Source organism: Rhinoderma darwinii, chromosome 2 (assembly GCF_050947455.1).
Source record: "Rhinoderma darwinii isolate aRhiDar2 chromosome 2, aRhiDar2.hap1, whole genome shotgun sequence".
Classification (NCBI taxonomy): Eukaryota; Metazoa; Chordata; class Amphibia; order Anura; family Rhinodermatidae; genus Rhinoderma; species Rhinoderma darwinii.
In genome coordinates, this window is record NC_134688.1 from 355,706,174 (window position 1) to 355,719,710 (window position 13,537).

At 41.5% G+C, this 13,537-nt stretch overlaps 1 protein-coding gene across 1 annotated transcript in view; it reads left to right on the plus strand.

Moving 5' to 3' along the window:
* The first annotated feature begins 246 nt into the window (after positions 1–246).
* The window catches only part of SLC26A9 (solute carrier family 26 member 9), a 45,227-nt gene continuing 31,936 nt past the window's right edge, over positions 247–13,537 (plus strand). The window contains exons 1-11 of the mRNA XM_075850713.1: positions 247–371; positions 1,767–1,906; positions 1,990–2,100; positions 2,184–2,359; positions 2,489–2,653; positions 2,737–2,889; positions 4,035–4,117; positions 5,077–5,224; positions 10,356–10,469; positions 11,713–11,790; positions 12,025–12,120. Coding sequence (XP_075706828.1) covers positions 247–371; positions 1,767–1,906; positions 1,990–2,100; positions 2,184–2,359; positions 2,489–2,653; positions 2,737–2,889; positions 4,035–4,117; positions 5,077–5,224; positions 10,356–10,469; positions 11,713–11,790; positions 12,025–12,120 — 1,389 coding nt within the window. The remainder of the gene's footprint in view (positions 372–1,766; positions 1,907–1,989; positions 2,101–2,183; positions 2,360–2,488; positions 2,654–2,736; positions 2,890–4,034; positions 4,118–5,076; positions 5,225–10,355; positions 10,470–11,712; positions 11,791–12,024; positions 12,121–13,537) is intronic.

Consider the following 13,537-nt stretch of genomic DNA (forward strand, 5'->3'; position numbering starts at 1 on the left):
CAAACGGAAACCAACTGCAACGGAATCAATGGTAATGCAAACGGAAGCTATGGTTTCCGTTTGGCTTCCCGTTCAATGGTTCCTCCGAAGGAAAGGTCTAATGTTACCGATGAATGGAAGCCTGACGCTGATGTGAACAGGCCCTGATACTAATAACATTATAGTGATATATTCTTCTATCTCTTTCTTATATATATATTGGCTTATTAAAGGATTACCTGCCATTTCCACTATTAAGGGCCAACCATGAATAAGGCTCGGCCTCGATATATAGTTGATCGATCTACGTACTCCCTTGACCTTTTCAATGAAGAATATGAGAAGAAAAATCGCAGTTACCCAGTGGGTGGGAAAGCGCGAAAATTATTCAGGTAATAGCTAAAAAACGTATAAATTAATGGAGTTTTCCCATGAAACACATTTCAGGGTTTTCTGTGAATATGCCATAAATATATGCTTGCTCAGGTCTTTACGTAACTCCCATAGTCTAGAATAGAAAGCACCGGAGACATGCGCAGTCGTCACTCCATTCAATCTGCAGGTTTATCCCTGTTCTGCTGATAGGTGGGGGACTCAGACATTTCTGGCGTATCTTTGGCTTATTCATGGCGTGATGCTAGTGCTGTTCTCAACAGTCTGAGACAATTATATGTCTCCCCACTTCTGCTTTACCTCCGCTCTGATGCAGTCTCACAGACAGAGAGATAGACTGCATCTACCAGCAGCCATTAGTCCCCCTTTCCTTGTCTGCAAATATTCATAAAGCTCCTCAGTCCTTAAAAATGTATCTAGAGTAAGGGCCCTTTTACACTGGCCAATTATCGGGCAAACAAGCGTTCACAGAATGCTCATTCCCGATCATTGCCCTGTGTTAACAGGGCAACGATCAGCCAATGAACGAGAAAACGAAAATATTATTGTTGTCAGCAGCACATCTCCCTGTGTGAACAGGGAGATGTGCTGCCAACAAGATAGAAATGGTAGCGCTCGTCATAAGTTTCCTGGTAGGGTATCTGTTGAAATACCCTTCTAAAACTTCGGTCTAATATATTTTGGGCCATGATTGCGTCAACATCCCCATACTAGCTATTTGTGAAAGGAGCAAACGAGCGCCGATCAACGAGCTGTCATGTTGGTTATCGCCATGTGAGACCAACTTAAGGGTCCTTTTACAAGGCCAGATATGGGCTCTGAAAACGAGCGCCGATAAATGAGACAGCTTGTTGATTGGCACTCAATTGCTCCTTTCACAAGGAGCAATGATCAGTTATGTAAGGAGATGAGCGATCGTTAATACATTAAACGTTAATCCATCATGTCGGCAGCACATCTCCCTGTTTACACAGGGAGATGTGCTGCCGACTAGCAACCATTTAATTTGCCGCATAAATAAGCAGATCAGCCAATGAGCGAACGAGCGTTCGCATGTTTATTGGCTGATTGTTGCCCTGTTTACATAGGGCAATGATCGGGAATGAGCATTCATGTGAACACTCATTTGCCCGAACATTGGCCAAGGTAAAAGGGCCTTTACGCACTCTAGATGAATGTTTTAAGGACTCAGGAGTTTTCTGAAAGGCTGCAGGAAGGTGAGAAGGTGTCACTTTTTCCTAATAAGATATATTCACATGAACTACTAATCTATGCAAAAAAAGCATTGTGAGAATAGGTACACTTTTTTTTATGCATTTATGTACACATAAAAGTTTTAAGAAAACCTTCTTGTATTCTCTTCTTTACCTTCTGAATTTATGTGTTTCTTTCAGTTGGACGCCGGCCAAATTCAAAGCTTTATTATTTGGTCTCTTCCCTATACTTACTTGGGTACCCAAATATAACTTAAAAGAATATGCCCTCCCAGATGTGCTTGGTGGCATCAGTGCTGGCACTATCCAGGTCCCGCAAGGTTAGTCGGGTCTTTATTTTGCAAAAGCATATAGTTAATGGTCCACTGAGACAGATGTTGTCAGTTTTCCTTTATGGTTGCAGGCATGGCCTTTGCCCTTCTTGCTAACCTACCACCTGTGAATGGACTGTACTCTTCCTTCTTCCCCCTTGTGATTTACTTCTTCTTGGGAGGAATTCCACAGATGGTACCAGGTAAGGAATTCTAGTTGGTTTCTGGTATCTGTGTCAGTATTTTATGTTATTTACTGTAACCCAAAATTCCTGATTTATTATAGGAACGTTCGCTGTCATTAGTATAATAGTGGGAAATGTGTGTATGCAACTGGCTCCAGAATCCGATTTTCAAATACTGAATGAGACCACAAATGTTAATACAACAGACACAGAGAAGATGAATAATGCAAGACTGCAGGTTTCAGCAACACTGGCATGTCTGACAGCAATCATACAGGTCAGCATAATCGTACATATAGCACATAGTACCGCTTAGCAGACGTGAATAGTATCTTTTTTATTTGGCAAATTAATACAATTTAAGCCTTTGTCTATAATAATTCATTTCTTTTATCCTCCATTGAAGATTGCGTTGGGCTTCGTACAGTTTGGCTTTGTTGCCATATATCTGTCTGAATCCTTCATCCGTGGTTTTATGACAGCAGCTGGCTTGCAAATCCTTATATCTGTGCTCAAGTATATATTTGGAATTACAGTGCAACCGTACAGTGGACCTCTGGCTATAGTTTATGTAAGTATTTATATGTAGCCTCAGAATGAAACGGACAGATTATCCTATCCAGAAATATAACCCATGTACGTTGCTCCTTGTAGACTTTCATAGACATCTGCAAGAGCCTTCCACATACCAACGTGGCTTCCTTGGTCTTTGCTTTGGTCAGCACAGTGCTGCTTATCATCGTCAAGGAGCTGAACCTAAAATACATGCATAAGATTCGCTTTCCTATTCCCATGGAGATCATGATTGTATGTATACATTTCTCTAACAATTTATATAATTATGTTGTGCCCATTCATAAAAGCACATCTATCATTCCAGGTGAATTTTCAGAATAAGCTGTCACGTGTGTATTTTAGGTAGTTTTTCCCCTCTGCACGCTCCATCCCTAGATGTATTGTTTTTTCATGAGCACAGCTTCAGAATGGAAAGACACTACCTGCTATGATGTTCTCCCATATTCAGGATCACTGCACCCTGTCATCCAACCCACATACCGTATAGTCATAGCAGTAGCAGCAGCAATTTTTATAGGACATAATACATGAAAAGACTGAGCAGTGCTGCTCTCAATAAAGCTCTGATGTGAGACAGTCTAAAGCCCCATGCACACGACTGTAGAATTCATCTGTATTTGCGGATCATAATTACGGTCTGCAGTTATGGACCCATCCATTTCTATTGACCACGGACACCTTCCTGTGTATTTACTGGAAAGTGTCCGGGCCGTAGAAAGCCTCTGCAAAAGATAGGACATGTCCTAAATTTTGATTTTTGCGGACCATGCTCCCATTCTTTAGAACACGGGGCAAAAATGCGGGTGGCGGCCGCCATGCCCGTAATCGCAGACCATGATTACAGGCACGGCCGTGTGCATGGGGCCTAATACTTAGATCTAATGCACAGGACCGTGTTTTTCATCCGTTTACTATCCGCAATTTTGCAGATAGCACATGGACCCATTTATTTATATGACCCCATGCATACTGATGACACATGGACGCCTTTTTGTGGGCAAATGAACCGCAAGTACAGACAACGGATCCGTGGTTTTGCAGACCGCAAATTGTCACGCTTGCATTAGGCCTTAGATTATCTGTTCAGCAGGAGAACTGAATGTATAGCAAGGCTAACTCTTGCCCCCAACCCCGCTTTCTGCACTCTCGCACACTCCCTGAAACTCTGCTCTGTGTAATATCATTTCTCATCGATAAATGGAGAAAGAGGCCTTTTTCTTTAACTTGATATATTACAATGTTTTTTTTATCTTTGCATGCACTATTTTTTTTAAAAAAGAATAAAAATGTAAACCATGGCAATGCCTTAAAGCTAAATTTAAATTTTAACTTCTACCATTGAGACTTAGGAGCTATTGCCTGTGTTTTTCTTACAGGTCATAATTGCTACTGTTGTCTCTGGAAGTTTTGACCTTCCTCATAAATATGCAATGAATGTAGTGGGATACATTCCTCTAGGGTAAGTAGTTAAATAAACGCCGAAAATATTCTGGTAAATCTGCTGTACCTCTCCCTGCTTTACCAATCAGTGCAGTAAATTATCCTGTTCTGTCAGCAATTTAATTTCAGAGACACTTTCTCCATATAATTTTACTGACAGCAAAATCTTCTTCCATGATTATTACCTTCTTTACAAATATCTTCATTTGAAAATAACTTTTTTTAATATTTTAAGATGTCTTTCTAAATTCCACTTAGATACACCAAAGTAGTGTTAAAGGTGCACCGGCCCCGACTTGTAGTCCACCATATCACACTCCTCAGACCTTCCAAAAACATAAAAGAGAAAATGGATCAAAACAGTCAACTTACTTGTTCTATTAGCATGGCATCAGTGCAAACAATATACATAATTTTTGAGAAATGAGTACCATCTATTTACCAATAAAATCTACACAGTCGAGTATTCCCAAATTAGACATTTATGGCACAATCAAAGAATAGAGAGAGATTCGCGCATGCCCCCTCTCCACTAGTCCCCACCTGGAATTGACAGAGCCAGCAGCCGCTTCACCAGGCGAACCGAGAGTCGGGGAGTTGGGACCCGCAACTATCCGTTATTTATGGCATATTCTGTGGATATGCCATAAATGTCTATTTTGGGAACACCCTTCTAAATACTAAAATAAATAAAAAATAGTCGGGCTCCTAACATAATGTAACTCTAAACCATGAATCATGAAAATTATAGACCTCAAGAGGGTGTATGTTTAAAGTTTGATATTTTATCAAAGCATCAAATTTGAGGAAAGAGATTAAAATACAAAGTATACAAAAACATTAGTTGTATATTTTTAGATTGTGTGTTTAGACATTTTTTCTTTCTGTTTAATATTCTGAACACCTTCACATACATAAAATATATTAGTTTACATTGGTATCATGAAAACTATAATCTTCTGTCAATTTAATTTTTAGCTTTCCTACCCCTACATTACCTACTGTAAGTCAATGGGGAGATATGATTGGCACAGCATTCTCCCTTGCTATTGTTGGCTATGTGATTAACCTAGCTATGGGCAGGACTTTAGGAGCAAGACATGGCTACGATGTTGATCCAAACCAGGTAAGACTTGTTATCAAGTGAATGAAGATTTCCTACCCTAAAATTGGCTATTGTAAGGTGTTTAAGTAACATGAGAGGCACAACCTTCTCTCTTATCATCGTTAGGCTTCGTTCACAACTGCGCCAGGGCTCCGTTCCGACATTCTGTCTGAGCTTTCCGTCGGAACGGAGCCCTGACAGACACAAACGGGAACCATAGGTTTCCGTTTCCATCACCATTGATTTCAATGGTGACCAATCCGGTGCCAATGGTTTCCGTTTGTCTCCATTATGCAAGGGTTCCATCATTTTGACGGAATCCATAGCGTAGTCGACGGAACCCTTGCACAACGGAGACAAACGGAAACCTATGGTGATGGAAACGGAAACCTATGGTTTCCGTTTGTGTCTGTCAGGGCTCAGATGGAACGTCGGAACGGAGCCCTAGCGCAGATGTGAACAAAGCCTTAGCATTGCGATTTAACTTGCCATGGACTGAGCTTTTGCAATAAGATATACAAGTGAAACATCTTTGAGATGGCCATCAGAGATGAGTGAATTTCCCAATATTCGTTTCTTGTCTGATTCTATCAAACCGGCCGTCAGATTCGTTATGTATTACACTTTGAAGTCTTCTAGGACTATATCCAACCCCTTTCAAGCTCTTCAACGCCCAATCAGCATTAGTAAGGTTAAGGTGACAAACATATATGGCTATGGGTAAACAGATGGTAGCCGGTGGTAACAAACAGCCCTTTTAAAACCACACTGCACTGTCAGATTTTTCATGCTTAAAATTACAAAAACGGTCCAAAAATTATCTTTCTATTAACTTTTTGATGCCTGCTGGTCTTTATGCACACATGGTGGTATCGTTATAAGCAATGTTTTTTTAACAAGCGGTACATGACATCTGTTTCAGAATGCAGCAGCATGCTAGCAGCACCAGAATTAATATTATTGAAGAAAATTTAAGAATGATGTGATAAAGCTTGGCAATTCACAATGTAAGAATTCCTTTAGCTGCATACCTCCCAACTTTCAAGTATCGCAAAGAGGGCAATATTTTTCCTTTTAAGCCACGCCTCTAACCCGCCCAATCGCCACACATACACACCCGGTTCAGCCAACACACTATTATTCTCCCACAGTAACAGATAAAGTGGGCAACTGCCCTCAAAATTAATTAATTAATTAAATAATAATAACAAAGAGAGCCACACTCGGTGTACACCACCAATACAAATGTATCAATTATTAATGGGAAAAGGGAAATGGGGAGAAAGGTGTGTCGCTCCATAGAAAGTGTCATATAAAATAAAAAACCTTTATTGGAAAATAATTGTTGTATTAAAAAATACAATGTCAGTAAGTGCCATTAAGTGCAGATGTCCCCTAACACTGCACTTGGGACAAATAAGTCCATATATTGGAAGGATGCTCTGCAATAGTGTTAGTTGACCAAAAACTCAAGAGTACAAGATGCTTAGGAATCTATGGATCACCAATCCCCAGTATGGATACCCACAAATTGTTGTTATGTAAAATGGAGGTAATAACATAGGATATAGAGACTCCAGATTGTTGTAGCGTGTTAATTGTGAATCGTATTTGTGCACTGCTATTGAGTAAAGTTACCAGTGTCTTCATGCAACACAATCACTCTGTTATATATGCAGAGTGTATGCTGTATTGGGAGCAAGAAAACCCTATTACACAAAGTGTCAATTCCTAATACTGTGGCATAACAGGTTTGTTTTACTCCCAATACAGCATACTGTATATATAACAGAGTTATTGTGTTGCATGAAGACACTGGCAATTTAACCCAATAGCAGTGCACATATGATATATAGTGAATAACTACAACAATTCACAATTAACACGCTACAACAATCTGGAGTCTCTATATCCTATGTTATTATCTCCATTTTACCATAACAGCAATTTGTGGGTATCCATACTGGGGATTGGTGATCCATAGATTCCTAAGCATCTTATACTCTTGTGTTTTTGTCCAACTAACACTATTGCAGAGCATCCTTCCAATATATGGACTTATTGGTCCCAAGTGCAGAGTTAGGGGACATCTGTACTTAATGCCACTTACTGACATTGTATTTTTTAATACAACAATTATTTTCTAATAAAGGTTTTTTATTTTATATGACACTTTCTATGGAGCCACACACCTTTTCTCCCCCTTTCCCTTTTCCCATTAAAAATTGATACATTCTCCCATAGTGCCTCCTCATAATAAGTATAATTCCCCAATAGAACCACCCAGACAGTATAATGCCCCTATAGCTGCCCCCACACATTATAATGACACATAGTGCCTCCCACACAGTATAATGCCAAATAGCTGTCCCCACACAGTATAATGCCCCATAGATGCACCCATACAGTATAAAGCCAACACAGATGCCCCATACAGTATAATGCCCACACAGATGCCTCCATACAGTATAATGACCACACAAATTCCCCATACAGTATAATGCCCCATAGCTGCCCCATACAGCATAATGCCCCCACAGCTACCCCATACAGTAAAATGCCACCATAGCTGCCCCATACAGTATAATGCCCACACAGATGCCCCAATACTGTATAATCCCCACACAGATGCCCCCATACAGTATAATGCCCCCATAGCTGCCCATATAGTATAATGCCCACACATCTGCACACATACAGTACAATACCCATACAGATGCCCCCATACAGTATAATGCCCCATAGCTGCCCCATACAATATAATTCCCCACAGCTGCCCCATAATGCCCCCACATCTGCCCCCATACAGTATAATGCCCTTATAGCTGCCCCATACAGTATAATGCCCATAGCTGCCCCATGCAGTATAATACCACCTTAGCTACCCCCATACAGTATAATGCCCCTTAGCTGCCCCTAGTGCCAGTGCCCACGTAGATAGTGCCACAGTGTCCCCTGTAGATTGTGCCTATATAGTGCCACAGTGACCATGTAGATAGTGCCACACCCCCTTGAAGGTAGATCCACCCCCTTTAGATAGCGCTACCCCCCTGTAAATAGCGCCATTGAGGCTCCCTCTAGAGCAGAATCCCCAGCCAGAGCATCGGTCACCCTGTGGCCATGTATTCTGCTCCAGGAGCAGCCCCTGATGTCACTGTCCATATATGGACAGTGACGTCTGGGGTTCCCTCTAGGAGCAGAATCCCTGGCAAGAGCATCGGCAACGCTCTGGCAGGGGATTTCGCTCCAGGAGTAGCCTCTGATGTCACTGTCCATATATGGACAGTGATGTTAGGGGTTCCCTCTAGGAGCGGAATCCCTGACCATAGCGTCAGCAACGCTCTGGCAGGGGATTCCGCTCCAGGAGAAGCCCTTAAAGTCACTGTCCATATATGGACAGTGACGTCAGGGGTTCTCTCTACGAGCGGAATACCAATCCAGAGCATCGGCCACGTTGTGGCCGGGGATTTCGTTCCAGGAGGAACCCCTGACATCATTGTCCATATATGGCCAGTGACGTCAGGGGTTCCCTCTAGGAGCGGAATTTTTGAGCAGAGCGTCGGCAATGCAGGGCATACCACTCCAGGGTAGCCCCTAATGTCACTGTCCATATATGGATAGTGATGCCAGGGGCAACAGAGGCTTCTCCAGGAGCAGAAACCCCGGCCAGAGCATAGGCAGCTCCCTTGCCACAGATTCCGCTCCTGGAGGAGCCACTGACATCACTGTCCATATAAGGACAGTGATGTCAAGGGCTTTCTCAAGACAGGAGTCCCTGGCCAGAGAGCTTGCATTACTCTGGCCGGGGGCTCCATAGTTGAAAGCCAGACAACACTGTCCAAAAGTAGCGCTTTGCCCGGGAAGTCCTCGACAAGTGGAGGAGCTCTCTCTGCTCCTCCGCTCTGTACTAATGCTCAAGTAGAGAGCTGAATCCGGGACTGACCTGCTGAATCCGGGACGGTTGGGAGGTATGTAGCTGCAGCAGCACTCACTGACGGCAATGTCTGCCTGTGCCTGCCTAACTAACACTGACTGACTCCTATCTCTCTTTAAAATGTATCGCTCTATCAAATTATTGTAAATCGAACTATTCTCCTCTCCTCCCTATGAAACACACTCATTGACACTAATCCACTATCTATCTGTATTCTGTGTTTTATTATCTCTCACTTTCTGTCTGACATCTCTCTCCTATCTGTATCCCTCAAAGGAGCTGCATTTCCTGTGGTGGCTGTTTGGAGTGGCTGTTACTCATATGACTGTCATCCACTGAGTCATCACTGACTCACACCTATACCCCTCATGAATGGCTGTACTAGGGTGTATGGCTGCCTGCAAGGAATTTTTGGGGAAGCCCGCTGGGCAGCCAAACTAAGTCAGGTGTTCCTTCTTCTCTGTCTTCTTGTTTTCTTTTGATCTGTTAAATAGCGGCAGCCATTTTAAACGATTCGTGCAGGATGAGTCCCAAAATTTTCAGATTTGCTAAATACGAAAATTTGGGGAAATTCATAACAAATTCCATTTGTGAAGAATCGATTCGCTCATCTCTAAAGACCACCCAAAATTGCATTGAAAAGTGGTCTTCTAGACGGTGGTCTTCTCAAAGACGATGGGCAGTGTGCATAGTATATGGTGGGACTCAAAACGTTTCACAAGATGGTCTGGATAAGTGGTGGTCTTCTCAAAGAGGTGGTCTTTTTGAGAGGTTTCACTGTATCTCTTCTGTGGATCCAAACCAGGTAAAACATCCGCAGGTACCACAGTTTGTTACTAGATTGAAGTAAATGAGTTACTATACTAGAAACAATCTATGGACAGATGTGGTGCTGTTTCAAGAAAAAAAAGACCCTCTTATAATCGTGGACAACCCCTTTAGGGTGCATTCGGGCATTGCGTTTGACGTATGGTTGCACTTTTTACAGTTGAAAAACATTTATTTAACATGTTTCACCTGTAAAACTGCAACCACAGCGAAAAGCGCACCTTATCCTCAACATCTGAATACAACCTTAATGTGATGGGTTGTATGTAACTTTTTTCCTAGTATTTTTAATGTTTAAAATGTCCTCACTTTACTTCTCACTATAAACATTATTTTAGTGTATTTTTAGTCCAATATATTAATCCAATATAACCAAATTTTACTTTACAGGAAATGGTGGCCCTCGGTTGTAGTAATTTCTTTGGATCATTTTTCTTCATTCATGTGATTTGCTGTGCTCTCTCTGTAACGTTGGCAGTGGATGGGGCTGGAGGAAAGTCACAGGTATGTCGGAATGTAGATATTCACTAACACTTGTTTCTTTTTTTTCGATATGTGACTTTTCCACTGTACAGAATGATCTGGGCTACAGTAAGAGTGTTCATGATATTCTTTATTACAGGCACTGCCAGCCCCAACATTTCTAAAAGTACTAAAGTAAAAAAAAAAATAATACACCAATTACGCGTCAGGATATATATTTTTAGAACAGATTAAGAAGTCTGGTTTATAATTACATTATAATTCTCATTACAATTCCTTCACATGCTCTCTGTGTAATAAAGTATAAGTAAAGTATATGTTTTGTCTTTAAAGGAGTATTCCCATAATAAACAGCTATGGGATATTTACAGAATATGCTAATAATGCCTAAGAGGAGCATATCGCCCTTTTACACTGGGCGATTATCAGGCAGACTAGCAATCATAGAACGCTTGTTGCTGATAATTGCCCTGTGTAAACAGGGCAGCGATCAGCAGATGAACAAGCAAACGCTCGATCATCTGCTGATCGCAGAGTTTTAAAAAAGTGAAATATTATCGTTCTCGACAGCACATCTCCCTGTGTAAACAGGGAGACGCGCTGCCGACATGATAATAACGTATGGGCAGTAATGACCACTCATCCCAATATATAGCTCCGTGTGACAGAAGCGAACGAGCACCGATCAACGATGTCTCGTTGATTGGCGCTCGCTACACCGGTCGAATATCGGCAGGTGTAAAAAGCCCTTAAGAAACTCACCTTTCATGAGAATAGGGTGACCGCTGTTTCTTGAGTCAGTTTGGCCACTCTCCCTATAGAAGTCAATGGTGACATGGCCTCTTCATTGAAGCTCGGCTCTAGCCATCACTCCCAAACACTGTCATGGAGGGGGTGCATTTATGACATACCCTGTGCATTCACATCAGCTGCTTTCCCCATAGAAGTTAATGGAGAGATGGCAACGGGAAAGAAACAATTGTTGCAGCAATGTGGCAAGCATGAATAGCCAAATAGGGGTCATGAGACAGCAATTTTCCTGAAAGGTGAGGGTTCCAGAGGTAGAACCTACACTTCCTGTGGGTATGACATAATTGTTGATGATGTGAATAACCCTTTCAATAACATAAAGAACAAATAATATTGGAAATGCATTGATACCAATGAACACCTATTACACATGATAACCCACGTTAAAATGCATGGAGAACAGCATAGCATGGCACTTTATTATTATTATTATTTATTTTTTTTAATTCCTCAGATGTCTAGTTTCTTTGTTATGATGGTCGTCATGGTGACTATGTTGGCTCTTGGCACATACTTACAACCCCTGCCCAAGGTAGGTATTTCCTTGTCTTTAGTATTGTACAGTATAAATGTTTTGATAATTATCTATGTGTCATATTTTATTTGTTTTTGCTACATAGTGTGTAACTCTAAAAATATTTTATTTTACACCTTCAACTAAAAAAATTAAAAGTACATAACTTATAATGTCATATAATATTGCGTTCTTCTCTTTATCACTACAATATGTGTCTATCATTATACGTCACTTGCTTGTGTCCTTCAGGCTGTCCTAGGAGCTTTGATAGCGGTGAATCTGAAGAATTCTTTAAAGCAACTTGCTGACCCCTTTTACCTCTGGAAAAAAAGCAAGCTTGATTGTGTAAGTCCTTAAAATTAAAAACAAGTTTATTTTCACAAGTCGCAGTTCAATGTTTTAATAAATAAATAGCCACCTGGGAATTTTAGCGGCCAGGTCCACATCTTCGTACAGAGGTTAAAGGGAGAAAACCTAAGAATTCCTTAAACTCTGCTGCCCAGTTTAGCCCCACACAAAATCTTTTGTTAACACAAATATTCCATACCATCTTCGGTTGGCTCCATGACAGTGACCAATCTTTGTGTGCCTCATGATACTATGTATTGACTCCTCACATCTTATAGTTTTTTGCTGAATACTTTTTGTTTGCATAAGGGGTCTGCTTAGGTACGCATTTTAGTCATAAAATTGAATTTTCATGCAATTTTTTCTTATAATCACTTTTTGATACAAAGTTGTGTGAAGGTGGTTGTGTGTGTACATTTTATTTTTGTTGTATTTTTACATACAGTATGCTGTGCACACTTTTGGTAGCCAAGTAGCTGTTTGCCATGTGCAGTATATATTTGTAACACATTTATGGGTGATGGCTAAATATTGCATGGCCTCGGTTTCAGCGTTTTTGAAAGCACAAGCTTTGCTGATGTTGACGTGAGTTTTTCGTGCAAATATATGTTATAATGCTTTATTAACCCCTTCCCGACATTTGTCGTATGGATACGTCATGGAAAGCTACTGCTTCCCGCATTTTGCCGTATCCATACAACAAATGCATGGCATCGGCTCAGAAGCTGAGTCGGTGCCATCATCGCCGGTTGTCAGCGGTGTATTATTGCTGACATCCGGCTGTAATGGCGGGGACCGAAATTAGCTTTGATCCCCGCCATTAACCCCTTAACTGCAGCGGTCAAAAGCGATCGCTGCATTAAAGTTGTTTGCAGCTCATCGGCACCCCAACAATGAAATTGCAGGGATTCCGGTGGCTGCAATAGCAACTGGAGGCCTAAAAATGTTTGCCTACCCTGAAGCCTTCCAGGCCCCGCCCGAAGGCTTCAGCGTCATCAGCGGTGGGTGTCAGCTGTATGTTACAGCTGACACCCACCTGTAACGGGAGGAACCGGAGCTAGCTCCGCTCCCTAACATCTGCATCTTAGAGGTTGCTAGTAGATCGGCAGCCCTGCCATGCAATCAGTGCTGCCAACTGCTGCTATGGCAACAGGAGGCCTAACAATGGCCTCCTGCTCTGCCATTACGGAAGCCTATTAGGCCCCGACGGGAGGCGAAACCTAATTGGCTTGCTGTCAGTGAATGACTGACAGATCTAATAAATTTTACTACATAGGTAGTGCAATGTATTAGAAAAAAAAAATCGGACAGTTGGACCTTTAAGTCCCCTAGTGGGACTTGAAAAAAAGTGTAAAAAAAGAATAAAAAAGTGTAAAAAAAAAAGTTTTAAAACATCTAAAAAAAGTTTCAAGTA